Raw genomic sequence first — 570 nt, forward strand, 5'->3', positions numbered from 1 at the left:
CCGGGGCTCGCCGGACGCGCTTGCGGCGCCGGTAGTTGCCGCGCTCGAACATGCCTTGGAAGGCCGGGTCGAGCTGCCAGTCGTGGCCCTTGCGCTCCGCGCCGCGGCCGGGCACCTTGCGGAAGCACTCGTTGAGGCTCAGGTTGTGGCGCACGCTGTTCTGCCAGCCCTTCTGGCTCAGCCGGTAGTAGGGGAAGCGCGCCGCGATGGCCTCGTAGATGCTGCGCACCGGCAGGCGCTGCTCCGGGCTCTCCTGGATGGCCATGGCGATCAGCGCCACGTACGAGTAGGGCGGCTTCTGGAGAGGAGGCGCCGCCGCCGCTTCCGCGCCCTCGTCCGCCACAACGTTGCCGGGGATAGCCGCCTGCTGCATGCCTGGAAGGGGACGAGCCGGCCTCTCCGAACAGGGAGCTCCCAGCCTCTCCTCTTCAGCCGGAATGGCCGGCCGCGGTCCGCTCCGTCCCGCCCCGACGGCCGTGCGTAATTTGCAGCTCTCCAAAGCGCGCGCTGTGGCTTCCCTTGGCGCCCGAACCGATTTGCAAACTCCTTTTGGCTCCGGCCTGGGGGGGG

The 570-nt window shown here is 70.4% G+C and overlaps 1 protein-coding gene across 1 annotated transcript in view; it reads right to left on the bottom strand.

Annotated features, from left to right (window-relative positions):
* LOC107107377 (forkhead box protein L2-like) overlaps positions 1-373 on the bottom strand; it is a 939-nt gene extending 566 nt beyond the window's left edge. The window contains exon 1 of the mRNA XM_015407671.1: positions 8-373. Coding sequence (XP_015263157.1) covers positions 8-373 — 366 coding nt within the window. The remainder of the gene's footprint in view (positions 1-7) is intronic.
* Positions 374-570: the final 197 nt, after the last annotated feature.

Source organism: Gekko japonicus, unplaced genomic scaffold (genome assembly GCF_001447785.1).
Source record: "Gekko japonicus isolate JY-2015 unplaced genomic scaffold, Gekko_japonicus_V1.1 scaffold1533, whole genome shotgun sequence".
Lineage (NCBI taxonomy): Eukaryota > Metazoa > Chordata > Lepidosauria > Squamata > Gekkonidae > Gekko > Gekko japonicus.